Source organism: Tachysurus fulvidraco, chromosome 1 (assembly GCF_022655615.1).
Source record: "Tachysurus fulvidraco isolate hzauxx_2018 chromosome 1, HZAU_PFXX_2.0, whole genome shotgun sequence".
Taxonomy (NCBI): Eukaryota; Metazoa; Chordata; class Actinopteri; order Siluriformes; family Bagridae; genus Tachysurus; species Tachysurus fulvidraco.
This window is the reverse complement of record NC_062518.1, coordinates 29572398-29592198: the sequence shown is the minus strand read 5'-3', so window position 1 is coordinate 29592198 and position 19801 is coordinate 29572398. Positions and strand designations below refer to the sequence as shown.

At 39.2% G+C, this 19801-nt stretch overlaps 2 protein-coding genes across 5 annotated transcripts in view; one reads left to right on the top strand and one right to left on the bottom strand.

The window, feature by feature from the left end:
• The window catches only part of focad (focadhesin), a 58001-nt gene extending 49655 nt beyond the window's left edge, over positions 1–8346 (bottom strand). Inside the window, exons 1-4 of one of the 3 annotated variants that reach the window (XM_047810492.1) lie at positions 7939–8346; positions 3373–3457; positions 2182–2256; positions 1705–1859 (exon numbers count right to left, since the gene is read on the bottom strand). In XM_047810492.1, the coding sequence (XP_047666448.1) occupies positions 1705–1859; positions 2182–2256; positions 3373–3432 (290 nt within the window). In that variant the 5' untranslated portion in view covers positions 3433–3457; positions 7939–8346. Of the gene's footprint in view, positions 1–1704; positions 1860–2181; positions 2257–3372; positions 3458–5232; positions 5312–7938 lie in introns of those variants that run through there. The other 2 variants (XM_047810487.1, XM_047810498.1) reach the window with 2 other exon arrangements.
• Positions 7767–19801, top strand: part of mllt3 (MLLT3 super elongation complex subunit) — a 49042-nt gene continuing 37007 nt past the window's right edge. For both annotated transcript variants that reach the window (XM_027169153.2, XM_027169152.2), the window contains exons 1-2: positions 7767–7923; positions 8328–8508. In XM_027169153.2, coding sequence (XP_027024954.2) covers positions 7912–7923; positions 8328–8508 — 193 coding nt within the window. In that variant the 5' untranslated portion in view covers positions 7767–7911. The remainder of the gene's footprint in view (positions 7924–8327; positions 8509–19801) is intronic.

Sequence of the window (19801 nt, the reverse complement as noted above, 5' to 3'; positions counted from 1 at the left end):
GTCTATAATCAACTGTTTGTCTATCTCTCAAAGAACAAACTCCAAGATCACACAATCAGACTGGCTTTAAAGCAGCACATTCGACTCGCACTGCACCTCGCACCCGTAGAGCTACCAGCACTGCTCGACTCATCTGTCAAAAAATCGAAGCTGAAATGGAACCGGACCTTGAAACCTGACAATGATACAAAACATACCAGTTAATCCACCAAGGACTGTCTGAAAAGTAAAAAACAGAGAATTCTGTAATGGCCAAGTCAAAGCACAGATCTAAATCCTATTAAAATCCTGTGGGATGATTAGAACCGAACTGTGCATGCAAGAAACCCCTCAAACATCACGCAGTGAGGAATGGAGGGAAATGTTCTTCCAGTCGATGTCAGAAACTGGTAGATGGCTACAAGAAACATCCCATTGAGGTTAATTCAGCAAAAGGTGAAAACACTGGCTATTAGGGCATAGGGTATCCTAACTTTTTCCTCAGATCAAATTATCATTTTTGTTGATTTATTTTGTTTAATAAATGAAAAGTGTTTACATGCAATTACATCACTTTCATCTACAGGTACAAATTTAAGCATTATCAGAAATTCTACTGACATTTCCTAATAAAGAACTGAATATTTAAAGGGGTGTCCTAATTTTTTCAAATGACATGATATAAAAAAAACAAAACGGTCAAACACTTTGTAAATACTAACCATTTTTACCAATACACTACCATGGATCAGAAATCAATATTTTCATTAAGTATAAACAGATTAATTATTTTATTGGCCCAATTCTGATAGAAAATTAGAACACTGTTGGATTTCACTGTGATTTTACCTCTACAGATTTTACTGGTCGATAAGATAATGCCTTCAAATTTTAAAAGCTTAGGAATAAGCACTTGGGCACCTCCGAGAGCAGAAATGGATTTGATATCAGCATTTACTTTGAAGCTTAATAAAACACCACACACACAAACATTTGTGTGAAAAAAGAAAAACTAACTGATTTTGTTGTTTTGGAATTCATTTATGGATATATTCCCCTAGTAAGGTAGGAAAAAACAGAAATACCAAAGAAATTCTTAAAGCCCTGAGTATGTCTTTGCACATACTGTCCAACATTTCAGTCGTTTGCTGTTTTTACACAATCCTATACATTATCTCATGGACCTGCTGCTAAGAAACTGTGTTCATTATAGTATTACTGCATGCAATATTGTCTGAACATACAGTATTTACACTGGTCGGCGATGTTACTGTTTATTGTCTCGCGTATTGTCTTTTTTGTATTGTCTTGTAACTTTTTGTCTGCACCGTCTTATCTGTCTTGTTTGGCTTGTCTTGCACTGTTTGCACCAGGTTGAACAGTTGCACTTTATGTGACTATGACTAACTTACTAAGTCCTTAGCTCTCTTTGCGTTATGTAGCACCATGATCCTGGAGATACGTTGTCTCATTTTTCTGTGTACTGCAACAAGCTATATATGGTTGAAATGACAATAAAAGCTTCTTGACTTGAATTACCTTCATATGAGCCATTAACCACCACTGTGGAGTGTGTGAACATGTCAGTGACATTCAGTGCTGAAAATGGACACCACAAAACATGTGCAAATTCCATTTTTTGGAATTGTCTGTTACATTAAGGAGCCATTTTTACACTGATAGTGGACATGTGTGATCGACCGTAGCTGTGATGTGTTGGCATACCTTGCTGAGGGCAGGAGGTTGAGGATGCTGTTGAGGACGTAGTGCAGGTCAGCATGGCCCTGCTCCACCAGCAGCACCAGGGCGTCACAGCAAGCCGAGCGCACCACCATGCTCTCACTGCTGCATTGCTCCCACAGAACCGCGAGAGCCGGGCTCTGCCATGACAAGCACAATCACACACACCTTACACATACACCTTAAAGATGACAACCACATTACGGCAGCTCTAATGGCTGCAGCAAACGATTTCTTCTGCATTTCTTCTGCATCTTATATCTCCAAACAATTCTATCTGAGAGGGGTTTTTTTAGGTCCTAATTTCAGGCTTGTTTTTTAAACAACTGCTACACTGACATATTTATACAAACCAACAACAACACCCAAGGATTGAATAATAATAATCATAATAATAAAAACATTTTATAAAGTTAAGACAACCTGACAGTATATTATTATTGTTTTTAGTGTCAAATTTACCTGTGCATTGGACTCTGAGATCTTGTCCTTTTGGCCCTTCTCCTTCAGTACAGCAGTAACCAGACTCCTCACAGCCTACACACACACACACACACACACACACACACACACACACACACACACACACACACACACACACACACCAGAAATACTGTAAAAAATCTCCTCACTCTCTACAAGAAACTCAGTTTTACTCATTGTTAATGAAAAGAGCTATCGCATAATTTGGATTTGGAAGAAAATGTATTTTGAACAATAGTTATATAAGCAAAAGAATGTGAGTATTAAATAAAATGTGAGGTAACATGCTTAAATATTTTAATTACTACAATAATATTGTTGTTCATAAACAGTGAAATAATATAACGGCCATGATGGGATTGAACTTTGCAATAGCACACCTCAGTGTTTATTCCTCTTCCTTCTTTTTAATTATACCACAACAAACAAATGACTTCCGATTATCACTCACATTATGCACCAATCAGCCATAGCATTGAAACCACCTCCTAATATTGTTGTAAATTTCTCTTGTACCACCAGAACAGCTCTGACCCGTTAAGGCATGAGCACCACAGGAGGACTAGAACACAGAAGGTGTGCTGTGGTATCTGGCACCAAGACTTTAGCAGCAGAGCCTTTAAGTCCTGTAAGCTGTGAGGTGGAGTCTTTATGGATCAGACTTGTTTGTCCAGCATATCCCACAGATTCTTGATCGGATTGAGGCCTGGGGAATTTGGGCAACACCTTAGGCCAACACCTTAGGCCAACTCTTTGTCTTATTCCTTAAACCATTCCTGAACATTTTCTGCACTCTAGCTATCACAGTTTGGTCCTGGTCAGAGTTGCTCAGATCTTTACACCGGCCCATTTTTCCTGCTTCCAGCACATTAACTTCAAGACTGTATACTTGCTGTCTAACATATCCCCACCACTTGACAGCTGCCATTGTAATGAGATAATAAATGTTAGTTCACTTCGCCTGTCAGTGGTTTTAGTGTTATGGCTGATTGGTGTAGCTGCTATAATTATAAACATACAAACAACCGGAACTACTGTGTGGGTCACGGCATTTAGAAAAATGATCAGCACTACCTGACTGACAGTGCTATGATATAAGTGGGTTTAACTAAAATTATGCTGGTAGACACTCATTTATAAACACTGAAAAAACACTTTTTTTTTTTTTACCTGGGACTGAATGAAGGAGCTGGGAAACTCAAATCTCTTTTTTAAATTTTCACTCGTCATCTCGTATCATTGTAGCTGGTCCGCACTGCCGAGAAGAGAAAAGTTGATAGGAGTTGATGCTGACGTTGATACGAGTGCTGCAGAACTAACTACACCAAAAGTACCATTATGACCCTGTACCATTAGTGATAGCATGAACACGTTCATCCCATTAAGACACTGGAGCACTATGGTTGCTTTAGAGGCAACAATACACACTTACAATCTTGCAAATCTCAAGGAATATCAATACTAAGGGTTTTGTTTGGCTTTGGCTTAGCTACAGGAACACTGAGACCATGCTTACATATCTCCAGGAAACCACCCAAAGGCTAGCAGTTAAAACAACGGACCGGTGCACACGGTAAGCGCCCATGGTAATCTTATCAGCAGAAAGCCTGAGTTACTAGTGTCCTGCGAACAAAGCAACAGTTGCTAACTGCTGATGTTTCTGATTCTGGCAGAGTCATGAGGTTTCAAATAGTTGTCAGATTGACACAGGCTTCTGGAACCAGCAGATTAAGACAGATATTCAAACACAGAGCACATGGGAGTGACGTCAGAGGCCCTGCATTCTCTGCCTCACCCTCTATCGAGTGATAAGTGACAAACCAGCACAGTAGCTCAGCGCTCTACAAGCTGCATTGTCTGTTGCGTGACAGCATATCAGAAAGCAATAAGAGGGAATACATGTGGCTTTTACCAGAGGAGTACAGGTAAGAATGTGTATGTGTGATGGATGGGGTGGGGGTGAGAATATGATTAGAATCCCTAACCATAGTGCATCATAAAGATCCTAGCAGAAAGATCATTGTAATGCGAATGCTTTCTCAAAATATTGTGGTCACAATATCATCAAGATATTTAAATAAATAAATGTTCACAATTATAGCTGAGTTGTGCAGCTCACCTTAACCCAGATGTCCAGAAAACATTAGTCTTTATAGTGGTTTTCTAAAACAGGTGTTTATAAAAACATATGTTTACACACACACACACACACACAGTATAATAATTCTATCTAACATAGTAAAATATATGTCTCATACTTCATGTTTCTCTCTTTCCCATTCTCACTATCACTGTCATGACGTCATCTAATCATTCTCATATTCAACTAGAGATTATTTCTATATCAATATATTTAAGACTGCAAGTTTGGTCCAAACATATTAGTCTTTTCTTCTATTTTTACCGTATTGTTAAAACGTTTTATGACACGTCTCTTGTCACTACTAAACAGATCGAATGTTTATGCCAGTGTTTAGTGTATAGAAGGAGGCTGTGGTTGCACGCCTATCTGGCAACCCTGCTAATAACTTAACATTGCACGGTCTCTGCTAAAAGATGCTCAGTTTAGTAGGCAGACGTGTAAAATGAGTGTCTAAGTAGTTCGTGAAAAACAAAGCAGTCGTCAGCATGGCACATGACTGTAAATATTCCAGAGATTTCCGTCCTGCTGTTACTTTTCCCTGTACAATGTGTTGTGCTTTGCTCAGCACTGCTTGTGTGTGTGTGTGTGTGTGAACACAATAATGCTACATTGTCTGTGCTGCGGTTACACACTGATCACACACATGTAGCTATTTTCTACATCGGATCTTCCGGACTACTGAGTTAACACACATTCCGAGTTGGACGGATATCTTGTAACTTGTTTGTCAATGAATGACAGCACTGGCTTTCAGGAATAAATAGACTTTTAATATCTCTGTAGCGTTATAGCATGGGTGTTGCACCGTGTGTTTACAGTCTGCTGCACTGAGAGTGATGCTTCATGTACAAGTAAATACTGAATTACTAAAAGCTCAAACAACTTACCAGTGCTGTCTGCTAGCCAGCTTTAACTTTCAGCAGTTGTTCAACTCAGTACAACGCGTCACAGTCACAGTACGGTGAGCGAGAAGGGTCATATGTACAGCCAAAAGCGATTTGTAAATTACTATTACTGCTCCTACTACTACAAACTACTCTTACTGCTCCAACTACTGCTCCAACTAAAAGAAGAAAAAGACTTGTTACAAATGCATATGTTTGTTACATATACATTACAGCACAGTGAAATTCTTTTTTCACATATCCTAAATTTGGAGGTTGGGGTCAGAGCACAGCTATGATACAGCTGCCCTGGAGAAAAGAGGATTAAGGGCCTTGCTCAAGGGCCCAACAATATTAATACAATATTATACATTACGGTGTGAGAGCAAGAACATATTTTTGGGGAGAAGCATTCCAATAAAAATCAAGACAATTTTTTATAACACATTTAATAAACGCGCCTAATATTTGTATAGACGTATTTTAAGGGGTCTGTAGAATTCATTTTACGGTATCTTTTTTTTATATCACCCATTTAATCTTATCAGATTGTTAGGTGAAATCAAGGTTTCCGTTTTACTAAAGTAGAATCAGAAATGGTTTATTGAACGAACAGGATGTCCAACCACATCATATGTCTGTAAGCGCTTTGCTAGCAAGATATCACTAACATCATTTTAAAAAGTGCTCTGGAACATTTCTCTGTGACAGTTTCTCTGTGATTTGGTGAGCTACTACTGATTTTGCAGTAATTCCAGGCAAATGTTTCATTCGTGTGCTGAACTGAAGGGGAAAATAGTAACATCTGGTGCATACATCTGGTATACATCATTGAATATAAGAGCCAATTTACTAAATGTGTCATTAGCAAGAAAGATGAAAGGTAGGATATTAATAACAAAATACACTGATAGACCATGTTTGTATGTGCTTTTTTCAGTGTTTCAGTTACAGTATTCATTCTGACAATACTTTCTAGTATTGACAGCTCATGGCCAATCAGCTGGATTGCTGGAATGTAATTGTGATGAAATGTGTAGTGGCTCTTAAAAGTCATGTACATAAAGCAGACGACTATTTAGAAAAGAAGATATAGTGAATCTGATGTCTGATACGTCTTAATTACACAGAAATGAACCTGTTCATTGTTGTGTAGCTCGGCTGTATGGCTTGTTACACCATCTGGTCTCGGCACGGTTTAAAGCACTGACTGACAGAAGGATATTACTGAAAGTTTGAAATTAGCAATGTGCTAAGAAAAAACTGGGTGACTTTCATCCAAAGTGACATCCAAATGAAATTTCTCAGTGATACGTTTAAGTGCTTCATCTATCATTTCTTATTCTAAGCTGTCACTGTTTAAAACTTTCCTATTGCAATAAGCTTTGTTTTCCCAAGTTTGCTTTAAGTCTATACTGCACATCACTGGTTAACTTCACAATCACATGGCTTATCAACATCTGAACAGGAAGTAACACCTGTCAGCATTTACCATAACAGAACAGGGTATTTTCCAAATCTGTGGATCAATGTGTGGATCAATGTGAACCTTCACTAATCATTACCTTAGCAGATTCAAGCCTTCCATTTAGTAGGTAATTTAATACAAATTTAAGGCTAACCACTAAGTCACTATACACACACCTCTTAAAGAATGAAAATAAGTGGAGTGATTGTTTCATTAAGAACATAAGTCAACTATTGAAATATTAGTAATAGTATTTAAACGTGTACCCCATGTGGGTTTCCTCCAGGCTTTCTAGTTTCCTCCCAACTCAAAAATATTACTAGGTGGAATAATGACTCACAATTGCCCATAGGTGTGTATGTAAGTGTGCACATGGATGGTGCCCTGTTATGGGTTAATGGTATTCCTGGAACAGACAGATTCACAGAATGAATGAGGAATGAACAATTATTTTTTTGGTTTTGGACATTTTGTTCCTATGAAAGATAAATTCATGGTTAATAAGATTAAAATTAGATTGTAACTTACTGTCAGTTTTTTTCCAAGACTAAAAGGATGAGAACTGTAGATATATAGATATAAATAATGGATATATTAACTTATTGTGATATCCTCCACTGTAAGGAAATAAAAGATTAAGGTTGCCCTGGCTTTGCTTCATGGACTTATAGAGGTGTTTATTATGAGAACCACTGGTTTCAGGTGTCACTATCTGACTTAAAGGACATTGTAAATAATAATTATAATAAGTTGGCCATTTTGTGTAGCAGCACACAATATACAACATTGTGTGAATATATATATAGTCTTATTTCCTGTACATGTAACACTTAACCTGTAAATTAGCGCAAGTTTAACGTATGATTTATACAACCGTAGTAGTAGGTGTATTACGGCGTGTTATTGTACTAAACAGCACAAAAAAACAGCAAGCTACACAAACCCATCTATACTGGCGTCCTGCTTTGGCACTATGTACTATGTGGCTTTAGAAGTAGCCAATCGGCGCGTTCTCGCTGGGGTGTTGCGCGCACGCGCTCGCCTTTACGCGTCCACGTACATCCAGGGCGCATGCGTCTCACTTCACTTCACTCCTTGAAACTCGGGCTGGGGCTCAATTAAGAGACCATGTCCGCCATCGGCCGTCCGCAGTCCGTGTTATTCTTATTTAAACAAAATTTTCCATGAAATAGCATTATCCCGTGGCCTCGAGAATGGCCAGCTCGGTGAGTAGGATTTACCTGCAGAAACGGTGCTCGCGCCTTCACGTGCCTTAGCGCTGTTGTTTTATTCCTATCTCTCGCTCTTCTCCGTAGCAAAAGACGGCGAACGCGCTAAATCAACGCATATTAGAATGTGCATGCAGATGATATATAAAGTATATTCGGATTAGTTGTATGCTGCAAGAGCACGTCTACAAATAAAACGAGGTGCTTTTCGGTAAAGCCGGTAGCGAGGAGCGGGTTGTGGAGCTTTCGGTGTGCATTAAAACGCTCCTGCATATGCAGAAAAAAGTGCATTGAGAGAAGATTTAAAAACTATTCATGCCTTCCGCGTTGTCGCTCGTGCGCTTGGATGGGAGCAGAAGGTTATTAGATATACAGTTGTTTTCTCTTGGTGCTATTTACAGGGTGCTGTTCAGGTGAAGCTGGAGCTCGGGCACCGCGCTCAGGTCCGGAAGAAACCCACCGCTGAGGGCTTCACACACGACTGGCTGGTGTTTGTCCGCGGGCCGGAGCACACCAACATCCAGCACTTTGTGGAGAAAGTAGTGTTTCATCTGCATGAAAGTTTCCCGAGACCAAAAAGAGGTGCGTGAAGAAACAGATGTTTTATATTTGGCTGGATTTCTGCGTAACCTTTGCGCATCGCTGTCCGCTCGGTGTGTGTGTGTGTGTGTGTGTGTGTGTGTGTGTGTGCGCGCGCGCGTGTGTGTGTGTGTGCGCGTGTGTGAGAGCTTAATGCATGCTTGGTGATGTTTTGCTGTTGTTATATTTCCATAGTCTCAGTGTTGTGATTAACGTCAGTGTTGTTAACGCTCGTGGAAGTTTGTTTTCGGTTCAAGCTTTTGCTTAATCAAATGCGTATCAACAAGCTTTTTTTTAGTAATATCTCTGTCAAAAAGCTCTAAAGTAAATAAATCTGTTCTACTTGTCCGTCTGTGCCACCTACTGACACCCAGGACTGTTTAATATCATCTTCCGTCCTCAGATCTTTATATTCGTTATAAATGTCCCAGACAAACAGGACCGAATAAATAAGGGATCGGTTCAGTCAGTAGGTTTAAGCTGATTCGGTTCCCTTTTGCAGGAGGAAAAAGGGATCAATTAAACTGTTTGTTGCTTTGAAGCACAGTTTCTGAAGCTTTGAGTTTGTTCTGAGGAAACAAGTGCTGGGCGAAATGCCAAGCAGAATCTGTCCTAATTACACACGACTCACTGCAGGCGGAGGTTTTCACTGGATTTGTGTGCACTTGTGAATTGGAGCCGGTTGAAGTGTGTGTGTGTGTGTGTGTGTGTGTGTGTGTGTGTGTGTGTGTGTGTGTGTGTGTGTGCGCGCGTGCGTGCAGACAGACTGAGGCAGGAGGCTGCACTGTTACAATCTGACTGATCATTCTAGCATCACTGGTGTTTAAATTACAGCAGTCGGTTCATTTCCAACCTGAAGCATCCCGACCAAACGTTTAAACTCTCCAGGCTTTTTAACCATCGTATGATATTTTTTGACATTTTTTTCTTCTTCATGCATTGCACAAAATTTTGCAACATGTAGCAATACGACTGAAACAGGTCTGACATGTCATGCCACCCTAACATGGATGTGTGTAGAAGGAATAGCAAACACACATGATGCAAAAATAGGACCAGATTATGCCTCCATAATATTCCAGTAAGGGTTGGATAGATTCACAGGTTAACATCAAATAGTAGTGTAAACAAAGAAGCATGGAATTGTTTGTTTATTCATTGTGGTCTAGGTTTAAACTTGTAATATTCCTTATCACAGTCTGTGCATGAAAACAGGCAGGACAAACTGCACACTGGTAGTAAACTTTAGGGGAATTGACAAGGGACATAGGGGAGTTGATTTACTAGCGTAGTGCAGTGGGGAATCTTGCCGCAAAGTTTGGGAAATAAAACGCCTAATTTAGGTTCTGTTTTGCTTCTGTTCACCTTGACTGACTTTGTAAATGTGTGGTGATATTTCCTCAGTTTTTGTGCCCTGTGTTCCTCACTGGTCATGATTTATTGAATAGAAAAGCCTTACTTTTAGTTAGAGCTAATGTAAACATTAGCTCTAAAAGGAAGTTCTGAAGTACCGTGTGTGTTTGTGTGTGGACACTCTGGTGAAAATCTACCTTGCCATATTTTCTCGTGTCGAAACATTAAGGCCGTAAATCACCACGTTGTAATTTGAAAAGTGCTTGAACCATGCACTGTCGGCTGTTGATGACAGGAGGTGTACCAATTGTAGGTTTGCTTTAACATCTCTGCTGTAACCCTCCCTTCCTTGACAAATGTGTTGCGAGGCCTTCTGAAAAAGTTCAAAACCAGCAGGAGGATACTTAACCTCTAATAAATCCTGCCTTATGACAGGGCCTTAGTGATTCTTCGGAACTCCCTTTTAGAACTATATGGTATGCAGCCTAATGTGTTTTTGTGGCATGACAAATTACGAAGCCTAAGTACTTCCGGAGGTTACTTGCATGTTGCACCGAGACATCGTTTCATAATTGATTTGGGAAAGTTTGCAATCCAGAACGAATCGAGGCACATCAAGGCTTCATGGCTGTACGTTACTTCTATGAAGATAAGGTTGATATAGATTGAACATCAGCATGAGCTTCAGATGATAAACCGACCAGCTGTTTATTGATCACAGACGTTCGTATCTAGTGTCTTGTTTAGTGTGTACTCAAACCGCAAAAAAGTGACCTTTCTAATTCTAAACTGCTTCAGACATGAGTCACTGATTTTTTCCATGTTTCCTGAATAATTCACAACAGGGCTCTCTGTGGCCACTGAATTCAGATAAGCCGCTGTCTTAGACAGGACAGAATTTATGGAGTGCATGTAACGTAAACAATCAGCCTTATTATTTGGGGTCCTGGGAGGCTCTCCCCCCCACACCCCCATCATGGCCTCCCGACTTGTAGCTTTGATCACGCTCGCCAGCGTCGAGTGGAGCTGGGAGGGAAGTTGGAGGAAAAACCTCGTGCACAGACGGGCATGTGTTTGACAGTTTAATACCAACAGTCTTGTCTATAAGAGAACAGCAGTATCTCCCTCCTTCTCCCTCTCTCCCTCTCCCTCCCCTTCTTCCAACCTCTCATCTTCCAAATATCTTTAGTCACTTCCTTTCATTCTTATTTATTTATTTATTTATTTATTTATTTATTTATTTATTTATTTAAATCTTTGCCACCATCCGACATTACCCATCGCACAGCTGTTCCGTGTTATACAAAATACCTCTGTGATTCGTGTAAAAAGGGAAGGCTTTTGTTTATTATATTGGTCATTCTCTGTAATTTTCCACATTCATAAAGCGAGCTGAAGTCATCTAAGGAAACTTGACAGTTGCGTTTTGTCACACACATCATTTTCTGTGAGTGCATGCTCAACTTCGTGTCCTTAAATGACACAAATCTACAAGCATGTTGAAGTGTATTGCTGGATGGACGAGAAATGCCATCAATTTGGAAGAATTATTGCCAGCTAGACACATTTTAAACAGACTCCAGTCTGCTTGGCTAGAGAGAAAAAAAAAGGCTATGATTAGCGGCCATGCTGTGTAGCCTTGGAAACCTGATATTTAGTGTCGGGAGCCTGTTGGGGGAGTGTATGTGTTTTTGGCGAAGGAGGGGTACAGGGTAAACTCAAAAGAAATGGACTGGAACACGGCTGTACATTTCACCTGCGCCCATTGATGCCAGCCTTTAAAAAAAAAAAATCACTAAAATATAGCTGTGTGGCTTTTGGGTGGTCACAAGGCTTCCCATAATTTAGCAGCGAGTGCAAAAAGTGTTCTCTTTGTCATCACAGAGAGGCTTTAGGGACTGTCACCTTCAATTTTGCACAGTGCCTGCGGTTTTGTTCAGACACATGGTAAACTGTCTGTATACGTTTTATTCTTATAAAGTCTAGTAAAGCCCTTGACACAAAGAACGAACGGCTTATATTGTGCTTTATAAACAGACCGAAATCTCACACTTGTGGTTTGCCGACAAAACGGACACTATGTATACAAGTCGTGTACACGTCTATAGAAATCACAGGGGGTGATATGGTGCATTTGTTCGACATTTTGTGTGTGTGTGGGGGGGGGGAGATGTTAAACTATTTACATTTTGAATGCCTTTCACTAAATTGTTTAAACACGGCCCCTTATGCAGCTCATCTGTTACAGCTTAATCCAAAAGACTTCGATATCTAACCACAGATGGAGGGAGCGTGAGCCAGATAAACCAGCCATTGAAGGAAGTGTGAAGCCAGCACAGAACATGCATGTTCATTTAAGGAGTGCGAGTAGGACATGTAATCGGAAGGCAGGCCATATACAAATACATCTTATATGATCAGGGATGTTTGACTGTTATGATGAATTTGGACAGATTTGGAAGCGTGTGAATGTGTAGAATGCATCGGTTTCATTCAGCTTCTCAGTCACTTCTGCACTGGTCCATGATTGGGGGGAAAAAATGTCAATGACATCTATTAACTTTTTTTTTTTCACCCAAAGAATGTTGTATGAAAACGTCTGTGCTGAATCGCTGTCAGTCAAAACATTTCTACCTTTTGTTAATAGGCTGTTCTAGATGTTTATTAAGAATCTTGAAACGAAAGGCTTGTGAAATTGTAGGTCCTGGAAAGAGGAATGAGTTCGTTTAAGGACAGACCCCAGACCTATACATATCCTGTTGGTCTTTGAGGACAACAATACACAACCAATACACAATTATCAGACTGTAAATGACTATAGAAATGGAGGTTATACATATAACAATTATATAATTTATAACAATTTATAATCACACCCTCCAGTGTCACCCGAATGAGGATGGGTTCCCTTTTGAGTCTGGTTCCTCTCAAGGTTTCTTCCTCTTCCATCGAAGGGAGTTTTTTCTTGCTCCAGTCGCCACAGTCATCGATCATTAGGGATAAATACAAACACATTTAAATATAAGTCTAATATTTATCTTGAACTATTGTATAATATTAATCTTTGTATAATAAACTTATCCTGCTAAATGTCTTATGTTCTTTAAAGTAAATTAAATATCTACCCTCAAAAATCCGAACACTGAAGGCTGCAGTCTGGATTGGCTTGCTACACTTCCATGTGCTACTTTCAAGCAAAACATGTGCGAGCTAAGATTCGCTAACATTCAGCCTCTAAGTTATTCCGGAGTTTGGTGGTGTTTACCGAGTGCTTTATTAGGAACACCTGCACAACTGTTCATTCGTGTAATTATCTAATCAGCCAATCGTGTGGCAGCGGCAGCAGTTCACGGGATGCACTTATTTCCAGGGATTTCACAACAGCGTAACAGATATTGCGTCATTGGATGGGAATGGCCTATTTGATCATCTAACCTTAAACCTAACAATAACCGTTGTTTATTTGTTTTCGAAAATAGCTTAACTTTAAGGTAATAAAGCATAATAGATATAAAATATAAAATCTACCTGTATGACTGTTTTTTGTCCTTAATTATCCATCGTAGGTATGCTCTTTTTTTTTTTTTTTTGAAAGAGGGCGTTTTCCAAGACCTCCAGAAACCACGCCCACTTTACATTGTGGTAACCAAACCTCTGGAATTTAGTTAATGCCCATCAGAATGGGGAGAATCGTCATCATGGTGATTTTGACTGAGGTCTGATTGTCGGTTCGAGTATTTCAGCTCTGTATATGCTGATCTCCTGGGATCTTTACACACAGCAGTCTAAAGAGTGCACTCAGAATGGAGAGAAACTAAAAACCTCCATTTTGTGACAGTTTTGTTGGATAAAATGCCTTGAAAAATGACCAGATTGGTTCAAGCCAACAGGAAGGATATAGTAACTGAAATCATCACTCTGCAAATTTGGTGACAGAGCCTGACAAGAACAGGAATCTGATGCTATCATGGGCACAGTCTCACTAAAACAGGACAGGTGATGAATAGAAAAATATCCAGACTGTCCAGTTTTAGTGAGTCTGTAGCTCTCTGATTCCTGTTCTTGTATGACAGGAAAGGAGCCTGATGTGGTCTTCTGAATTTGGAGCTCATCCACCAAAAGCTTTCATGCTTTGTGTCTTCGGAGATGCTTTTCTGCTCACCACGGTTGTAAAGACTGATTGACTGACTGTATCCTTCCGGGTGGTTTGAACCAGTCTAATCATTGTTCTCTGACCTCTCTTATCAACAAGACATTTCCACCCACAGAACTGTCACTTGCTTGATGTATTTTTGTACATCAAGCAGACAGATAGAAAGGCAGACCGGCAGAAAGGCAGACCGGCAGACAGACAGAAAGGCAGACCGGCAGACAGATAGAAAGGCAGACCAGCAGACAGACAGAAAGGCAGACCGGCAGACAGATAAAAAGGCAGACCGACATAGGCAGGCAGACAGAAAGATAGACAGGCAGAGAGAAAGACAGGCAGGCAGACAAGGACAGGAAGAAAAATATAAAGGCATACAGGCAGACAGACAGGCAGAGAGAAAGATAGAAAGGCAGACTAGCAGACAGATAGAAAGGCAGACTAGCAGACAGACAAATAGAAAGTAAGTAATCTATTATTTCTTTCCATCTGTCTTTCTTTCCATTGATCTTTCTTTCTTTCTTTTTTCTTTCTGTCTTTCTTGCTTTTTTCTTTATTTTTTTCTTTCTGTCTTTCTTTTTTTCTTTTTTCTTTCATCCTTCCCTCCATCCCTCCCACAGGAAATTCAGGCATCCAGTAGCAACATACAGGGCGGGAAAAAAAAAAGAGGTATTTTCTTTATATATAAAATAATATAAAATATAAAAATGTAAGGTAGCAGCAGGTAATAACAAGTAAATACAAATGAAAGACTGTATTAAGTCTGTCCTCAATAGCTGAGAACGTAGTTACAGAAATGGGCAAATATTTCGCTCTACATTTGCACTATTTCTCTGCAGTTCACCAGGAATATAATATATTTTATTTGATCTCTTTCTAATGAAATAAATATGTTGAGAAGCTGCAAGGCTGTGCGGTGTTATTTGGCTTGGTGCAACAGCCTTTCTAGTTTTTTTTTTAAGTCTAGGATGCATCCTCTGTAACGACAGCCAGCTTTTTTTTGTGTGTGTGGTATCTGTAAATCACACCAAAGAGGAAACAATCTGAGAACATGAAGTAAAAGCATGATTGTGCAACACACATTTTTCCAATTAGAGCGATCACGACAGCTTTGCATGACCAGCGTGAACTGTAATGCTTAATTGGAAGAGGAGAAAAGTACTTATTTGTGTTTTTGAAAGAAAAAAAAAAGATCAGCTGTTGAAGATTGTACAAGCTGATTAAGAGAAATAATTAAGAATTACCAATCAGGGAAAGTTTTATAAAACATGGCCATGTGGAGTAGGGTGAATGTTTGGACATCACCTTTTGATGTTAATGCAGTAACCACCAGAGAGTCTGCGCGTTCCTCTTCGCGGGCAGCTGATGATCAGATGGCCGTGTTTGCCCGTGGGGGGGAATAACATGCCATTTAAATCTGTCTGTTGCTCTAGCTGGTCACTGATCTGTGGTATTGTATGCAGCACATGTCCAATAAGGTAAGTCCCTGACGTGGCTTTAATTCCAGCTGTCTTCAGGCAAAGTACGGCTTAAATGTCATTCGGAGATGTCTAGCAAAGCCACAGTGAAAGAGGGCCGGAAAGTCCGAGATCGTTCTCACTCGCTCAGAGGAAACAATCTATCCTTACTAAGCAGCTGAACCCAGGAAGGGTGGGATGATGGAGGGAGTACAGTGAGAGAGGAAGAAAAGAAAGTTGTGGAATATTAGTTAATCATGCGGCGACAGTGTTATTCTCAATGTGTATAAACTGTGAATTTATAGAGACGAACTGCTGTTGATGGTTATATTCTCTCTCTCTCTCTCTCTCTCTCTGTCTCTCTGTAAGTCCTGTATGATGTTACTAAAGGAAAATTTAGCACTCTATTATGAAATGTTTGTTTGTTTCTGGATACACACTCCAAAGATTAATCATACATCTGGATTAGATTACTTCCAGTGAGGATTTCTTCCTCATTACACCCCTAGAGCTAGTCTTATAATGATAATATAATGGTGTTCTTTCTCCGTTTACTGCTAATTAATAGATGCAATTCTCCAAGTCTAATAATCACAATCTTCTAAGAACATTACACATTATGATTTAAAGATGATCATAAAGAAGTTCTTTGTATCTTTAGTCAGGCTTCTGGCTGAATAGCAGGATGTATCTTCTCATTCTGGAGCAAACGAAGAGTCCTAAACATTTGTCAAAAACATTACATTTCTTTTTCTTTACAACGTGTCGTATTTTTTTTTTTTTTTTTTTTTTTTTTTGTGGTGTTTTGTTTTTTTTTTGGTTAAAAATGTTTGTTTGTTTTTATTTAAAAAAAAGTATTTTCTTTGTTTTATTTCTGGTTGATGTATTGGAATGACTTAGCAGTTGCATGTGCACTAGTACACAGTGACCGTACGTTTGGTCCAATCCGAGAAGAGGAGGCGGTATGACTATTCTTTTTCATTATGCACTACATCTCACATAAGTATCTTTTTTTTTTGTTATTTTGTTGTTGTTTTCAAGCAGGTTTAGAGCCGTTACATTAGAAGCAGCTGCTTTGAATCTGAAATTAGGATGTTCAAATTTATTACAGATTTATAACTTGACTGCAAGTTAAAGCAGTCAAATTTTAACTTCCTTCTTGTCACTGTGATAACATTTCTGTAGACATAAAATAAAAATCCTCAAAAAATATGAAAGAATCATGTTTTATTATATCTTTTAATTGTTTAAAAGTAATAAACCTAATATTGTGCTGTTTTGTGGGGGTTTTTTGACCTCACAGAAATGTCTTCACCTTTTATGATAAGATGTTTTGAGAGCATTTGATTCAGAAGGCATTTTCTTCTTAACAGAAACTTCTACGTGAAAACTGTAGAAAAGAGTAAGGTAGTAAGTAAGGTAACCTGCCCTGCATTACAGTTAGAAAGGCTCTTCTAACAGCTTCTGTAGGTCTTCTGTGTTTGAGGTGGGGGAAAGGAGAGTTTCTCAATGACCCAACATGTTTTTCAGCTCCCTCAGCTTTCGTCTCCTGGCAGTGGTCGAGCCTAAGATTAAACATCTGCGAGAACAAGCCCGTAATTGCTTTACGACCGGGCAAAAATCGTATCTACTTGTATTGGTGGTGCACAAAGGGCTGAGGCCATGAAACTGCAGGCTGTCTCCTCCACTGGAATGAAAGGAGCGGAAAAGGGAGGGATGGAGGAAGGGATGGAGGGAGGGAGAGACGGAATGGAAAGGGAGGGGTGACTTAGGCGCAAGAGTCCAAAACAGGAACTGGGCCATAAATGCTTACTTACACTCACCCACCCCCCCCCCCCCCCCCCCCCCAACACCCTTCTCTCTTTGAGTGAAAGGAGGTAAGGGCCGTGAGGAAGTGGTTTATTGAAGCACGGTTTATAAAGGCTGTCTGCTAGCAAAGTCTTTTAGTCCTTCACCATGCGTTTGCGAGAGTCGTAAAACATTTGCCTCCTCCTTTTGTCCAAAAGCAGGAATATTTTTCTCTTCATCATTGCAGTAATCGGGAAAATGAGAAATTACCTTTGGACTTTTATTTTTTTTTAAACTAGTTGTCAGAAATGAAGGTCTAGCTTTTAAGGCACTTTGTTTGTGATCAGCCATCAGAGAAGCTGTAGTAGTTTTAGTAGGTTGCATACTTACAGGAACAAACAGCTGATCTGGTTGACTTCTGCATCTGGATTTGTCTGGATTTTATTACCAATTACTACCCAGGTTGAGAATAATAATAATAGTAATTATTATTATTATTATTATTATTATTATTTTATTTATTTTTTTTTAATGCAGAAAATCTGATTCATCAATATACATGCATACACACATCTGTCATGTGGCTCCAAAAACAATAAACATGCTGCTTGAGTCGCAAGGCCAAAATCATTTTTTCCCAGGGAACTGGAGAGATTCATTTAGTGTTTGGCAGAGATGTGGTTGTGGTGAGTGTACGAGGGTGAAATCTGAGCCGCTGCTCTCTCTCTCTGAGGGGGAATCCTGCCGTGGCTATTGTCTGCTTGGCTGGCAAAGAGAAGCTATTTAAAATTGTCATAAATTCCACACACCCAGGGCTCAGTGTGAGGCGCTTTTCTTTTTTCTTTTCTTTTCTTTTTTTTTTTTTTAAAGTAGAATACTATTTATTTATTTATTTATTTATTTATTTATTTATTTATTTATTTATTTATTTATTTGCTTATATTTTTGATGAGCTCCTTGTCTGCTTTGTTCATGAACAGTTTTTAAACATTCTTGTTTATTCCTTAGCGGCATTAAACCGGCTTTTATACTGTCCGTGTACAATTAGTTCAAGAATTTCTGGCACTCTTGCATCCTGCCTAATACTGTAATGAGGCTTTGATTTAAAAAAAAAAAAAGGGGCTGCTGAATACCTTTTTTGTGTCTTTTGTTGGAATGGGAGTTAAATTACCGGGCCTAGTGCTTGAAGTTACCAGGCACACTGCTGTTTTGCTTTACAGGGCTTGTCAGAGCCTATTTTAATAAGAAAGCCCTTGAACCCGAGGGAGATGGCCAAGTCGATATAAGGAGATTGTCTTGCATCTATAAGCAGGGTTTTAGTGGGCAAGGGACACGCAGGATGGCTTATCACCGCTATCACAGTCCTTCAGGACCTACATTCTACAGTATGTATCCGGGCTGCACGATCCTCAACGCTCAATGCTGTAGGAATCATCACCTTATTTTGTCTTAGAATCGATCTCATGCTTCACAACCTTATGATTCTTTGACAAACGTTCGAGTCAAGAAGCTCTTATTGTCATTACAGCAGTATATTACAACAGCTGCATCAGTACACAGTAAAAGGTTCCTCCAGGATCCTGATGCTACATAAAACCCAGCCCTCAGGAGACAACACACAAATAAGTACAGTAGACACAGCTACAAAAAGTGTACAAGTGTACAAGCACGGTACAATAATACACAAAGAACAATGTCGACCAGTACACAGATATGAGTAAAATGCTGTGAATGTTAACACAAAAGACTCAAAGACGATGTCTGTGGTCCATGCAGAAGTTTGTTTTTGTGTGAACATTTTATGTACATTCTTTAAATTCTAGCGTTATAAATGATAGCCAATGTGTTTTTTTTTTTTTGTTTGTTTTTTAAATATATATTTCTTTTTTTTCTTTTTTTTTTCTTGCACCAGGCTGAAGACTCAACACAAATATCTTCTATTTACTATAAAACTTTTTATTCTGGTTAGGTTGCCAAGTGCACATCGTGCATCCTTGTGGCGATAAAAGGAAAGCAGCATTATTAACAGCTAGTTTTTGCTACTGTTTCCTCATCTGTGGAAATCAGACTTGGTATTAAAGGCCCACACGCTGTATGACAGACTGTTGAGCATAATATTGTACATAACAGTACATAACATTGTATACTTGTTTAAGGCTAATAACCTTCCTGTAGATGTTTTGAGTCATTTCAAAATTCACTCACAGCTCAAAACATTTATTTTCTTCTATTTTTTGTAAACTTACTGGGTTACGAGGAATTGTAGTACGTGAGATTTTATGAACGGTTGTTCGAATGCAGAAATACTGACTTTATTAAGAAATCTAATTCAGTAGAGTGCTGCAGGGATAATGATGATGATGTATTATGTCTTTTTATAGGCCAGCTGGGAAGTTTTGCCTAGCATCACTCCGATTCCCTCGACATAAAGCCAATAGGATTTTCTTTCATTGGCTTTTGGATTATTGCAACAAATCAACTTTGACCAACAAACGTTTATGATTCTTATAAAGTTTGTGCAAGAGAATTTTCACAAATAAGCCTGTATGAA